Genomic DNA, 4,422 nt, shown 5'->3' with positions numbered 1-4,422 from the left:
GCACAATGATCTGAAATTCACCTGGATAGTTACAGATCAATTTAATTCAGAACAAACTCAGTGTATAAAGGATTGTAGCTCCTGTACAACAGTATAAATTTTAAAGACATTTGTATTCTTTGTGTTTTTTAGCACTAAATGACACATTTTACTCCAGTCGAACGGGTTAAATTTTACTTGAACAGTGTGTGAGAGTTAAAAACTTTAACCCTCTAATGATAGATTTAATTGATAATTGTTTATTTTATCGCTGCATTGCCTATCACAGAGCTTAATCATTAGTTTTCTTGCCCTTTAAATAACCGGCTGGTGGTCTGCTGCTGAGCCACGTATCGCCACGTTTGCGAGCATGCGCAGTGCCCAAACGTTAGTGTTCCGGGATAGGTCAGTGTACACAGTGTAAAAAATATATCATTGTGTACTCTCTTACGTGTCTATTATACTGAGCACAGTGAGAGGCGGCAGAGGGGTGTTTTGTGAAGAAAGAGAGGCTCTGAATACGGCACCGAGATGAACTTCTTCAGAGGAGTGATAAGTGGGCAGGCAGCCGGGCCGCAGCCGTCCGGAGCGGAGACGGTAGGAAAGCAGCTGGGCTAGCAGCGGCTAGCTTATGTTTCTCCGCTGTGCGCCGTACAAACTGAGAACAGGGGGATAGAGTTGTGTTTTTAAACTAGTTATTTTTTGCTCCGTCACATAACAAACACCTAAGAGAATGTGTGATGATACCTAAGATACCTTTCACTTGGCGAATGACTGACAGCGAGCTAGTTAGAGGGCTAATGAGCTAAGGTGGCTAATCTGTCAGGCAGCAGTGGGAGTGTGTGTAACCTGCTGTGAAGCCACAATGAATGGAGAAATCCATGAAAGACACGGACACCAAGGACCAGCCCGTTAGGACTGTCAGCTGTTTACACGTCAGAGTTTTGTTTTGATTAACTTTAATCTGTAAATCTACTAAACATATTAGTGCGATCTTGTAAAATGAGCTAGTGTATAACATAAAAATGGACCTCGTCGTGTACGTAGGGCGGCAGCGAACTATTATCTTTAGTATTGATTGCCTGCTAATCAATTGGTTTAAAAGCACCAAAAAATAACTGAATGTTTTGTACTTTAGCTGATGACAGCCATGCATAGTGTTCCATGCAGGAATCTCCTGACACATTGCTGAAATTGCAGCAGACAGCCACATATAATCAGATCTTTGTATAGTGACTGCTCAGGGAGAAAGCTGTCACTCCTGAGAATGCACAAAACACTTGAACAGAAACCTTCTCAAATTCTGTTTTGTTTCTCCACCTTGTTAGTGCTCTTTCTGTGTTTAGAGGTGTTAAATTAATTTACTGTTGACTTGTCGACATCCCATGCTGCAGTAAAACTTATCAGTTTTCCAAGAAAATGTGCATTTTTCGACCGCATTTTGCTTTTGCTTTTGGAATAGGACCTGTATGAAAATGAAAGCAGTAAACCTCCCTACAATAAGTGCATCTGGTGGGCCTTTTTTAGGGGTGGCTTGGGTCCACTTGTCCCCTTTGTCTCGGCAAATCAATACAAAGTTGTCACCTTCATCCCATGATGGGAGTGGTGTCTTCCAGGGTGACATGAAGGATTACTGAATGGTTTGAGTATTAGAGCGATGCAAGTCATTTTCTGTGGCCTTTGCAATCAGCCAGATCTCATTTTAGACAGACAACTTAGACACTTTATCACACTGTCACAGTTGACTTTGATTTCATGGCAGTTTGCATTAAACATGTGTTGACTCATCATCTTAGTAATAAGAGCTAAGCAACTTGAGATGCAGGAGACATCGTGCATTCACACTTGCGCCTTTTCATAAGTGATACGTAAATCTTACTGAAGTGACCAAGGTGCACATTAAGACACAAGCTGTCAGATGGTGTTAAAACAAAAGATTTCAAAACTTGAAAGGGTTCAGAAATACTAGTGTTTTTTCCTTTAATTTGTCAGCTGTCTGTGTGTGCTAAATGTAATTATATACAGTATTTTGTTTTTTTGTATTGTTTTTTTTTGTTTTTTGTTTTTTTTGCTTCTTCTCCTCACAACTCCACCACAGAACCCTTGGGACTTAGAAACCACAGCTCTTTAAAACATTCCAAAAATTCTGTCAATTTCAGAGACATAAAATTACAGAAATTATCAGCAAGCATGGCAATAATAGTTAAAAAATAATATGTCCGTTAACAGATCCAGAAGCTGTGCGATCGAGTTGCCTCCTCCACACTTCTAGAAGATCGGAGAGATGCTGTCCGTGCTCTTAAGTCCCTCTCCAAGGTAAAGTATAAGTAGAAAACTAAAAGGGCCTGAAGCTGTATGCAGTCAGTTGCTAGTTAAATGGATCCGAACTTGCCTTGGAAAATTGTAATTTCTTGAAGGTTTTAGTGAAACTATTTAAGAGAAGAGCTGTGAAACTTTGAGTTGAAATCACTGCACTAACATCATGTACATAAAGCAGTCTGCACATGTCTTCTGCTGTGTCTCACTGCAATAAACGTGCCATCCGTGGCCTTGGTTAAAAGTCTTGTTTGTCACATTCTACTGATTAAAATGAACTCATCTCTGACCTCCACCAAGTCACTTCTGTTCACTGACAGTTTTGCCATTAGCTGCACTGTCAACCATGAGTAATGAGTTTATCGAGCTTGAATAAGGGGTTTAAGAGGCACAGGGTTTCACGTTAACACACATGGGTGTTAGTCCTGGTCTGCTACACAGATAGATGTGCAGGTTTCCTGTATTTCACAAGAAATACCACAGAAATCCAGAATGTTTCTAACTTATTTGTGCATATTGACTAAAATTCCTTTATTTTAGGTTATGGTTGCATTACCAATCCTATGAGCATTTTTTAAATGTTTTCTAGAAATATCGAATGGAAGTTGGAACACAGGCAATGGATCACTTGATTAACATACTACAGACTGACAGGTATGTTAATACTCATACTTGTAATGCTTGTGGATTACAGCTCAGTAAACATGCTAATGTTTGTCTCCCAAATGCAACAGATCTGACTCTGAAATCCTCGGCTATGCTTTGGATACGCTTTACAACGTCATCTGCAATGATGAGGAGGAAGAACAAGGTATTACACCCCACATCCTTAAAAAATGTGTAATTTAACTTGAATTCATAACTGGAAGATAAAACCTCTGATCTAAAGACATTTCTAACTATATTGAAATGAATTCCTCCTCATTGTGAGACTTCTGTAAATGGTTTGAACTGACTTAAAACCCATGTTTGTTTTGCATGTGTAAACGAGTTCAGTTCATGTTAAACATGGAAAGCTGTCAGTTTGCATTCCCTTCTTCTGTACACTGATGATGACTGCTTTATTTAAAGACTCTCGTCTCTCTCTTCTCTTCCATGTTTTAACCTACAGATGAATCAGAAGGTAAAACTCTGACTGTGCATGATGCCAACCCCTCTAACACCAACGGCACTTACGAATCACACAGTCCCCTTTGTTTGGTTATTGAAAAAGAGTGCATTTTAAATGTATTCCCTGCAAAGATTAAAATAAGCTGATAAATGAAAATGGTGTTGTCATGGCATGGGTTAACAAGTCTCTGTCAGCTGATGCTGGACTTGGAATGAATGCTAGCTTTTGGGTAAGGCGTTGAACTTCTCTTCCTCCCTGCACTCGCAGACGCAGTAGCCCCTCTCCCTGTCTCAGGGAAGCATAAGAATGTGTCTGTGCCTGGTCAGTACTCAAACTGTGCCTTTGTGCAGTAGCTTTAGTGCTAACTAGTTATAACTAACTTCACTAAAGTTAGAGGGCACCAGAAAATAAACAGGAAGGCACTTTGGTGTTGACAAGAATGCTTCACTAATGTTTCATTACGCCCCATCTTCTGGCTGTTTTTTTCCCCCTCACATCACATTTTAATACCTCAGTAATTTTGCACTGTTGTTGTTGTTGTTGTTGTTGTTATACCAATACTAATTATTGTACATGGGGGCAAAACTAGAGCGATTTCTATCTACCTGGCAGTAGTGATTTACTTTTTAGCTCTGATTTGGTTTCAATTGCCATCAGCAGCCTGTCTCTGTGTCTTTCTGCTGTCAGGTAGTATGCGTTGTGGTTTTTCAGAGCATTTTCATTAAACACAACAGCCAACTGGTGCTGAAAACTTTGTTTAGAGCAAAATAAACCAGTAAAGATGGACCAAGGGAACCAAAACAATAAGCTGCAAGAAGCTAAAGTGTTAAGTAATTGTCTGCAGGTGCTCCACCTTGAAATTTAATGTATATTAACTAACTAATTAATTAACTAAGATAAGTTTATCTCAGTTAACTAATGTTAATCAATGATCTCCATTGTTAGTGTTGCAGGAAGAATGAAAAATAGTTTAGCAGCTAAAATCAAAAATGTATAACATGGAGGAAAAAATAAAT

The 4,422-nt window shown here is 39.3% G+C and overlaps 1 protein-coding gene across 4 annotated transcripts in view; it reads left to right on the top strand.

Moving 5' to 3' along the window:
- The first annotated feature begins 334 nt into the window (after positions 1-334).
- uso1 (USO1 vesicle transport factor) overlaps positions 335-4,422 on the top strand; it is an 18,834-nt gene continuing 14,746 nt past the window's right edge. For 2 of the 4 annotated variants that reach the window (XM_005726906.1, XM_005726904.1), the window contains exons 1-5: positions 335-576; positions 2,209-2,295; positions 2,885-2,949; positions 3,030-3,106; positions 3,407-3,418. In XM_005726906.1, the coding sequence (XP_005726963.1) occupies positions 511-576; positions 2,209-2,295; positions 2,885-2,949; positions 3,030-3,106; positions 3,407-3,418 (307 nt within the window). In that variant the 5' untranslated portion in view covers positions 335-510. The remainder of the gene's footprint in view (positions 577-2,208; positions 2,296-2,884; positions 2,950-3,029; positions 3,107-3,406; positions 3,419-4,422) is intronic. The other 2 variants (XM_005726907.1, XM_005726905.1) reach the window with 1 other exon arrangement.

Source organism: Pundamilia nyererei, unplaced genomic scaffold, assembly GCF_000239375.1.
Source record: "Pundamilia nyererei isolate P.nyererei 1_Seehausen unplaced genomic scaffold, PunNye1.0 scaffold00022, whole genome shotgun sequence".
In the NCBI taxonomy this organism is placed as follows: Eukaryota; Metazoa; Chordata; class Actinopteri; order Cichliformes; family Cichlidae; genus Pundamilia; species Pundamilia nyererei.
This window is presented reverse-complemented; position numbering and strand designations above follow the sequence as displayed.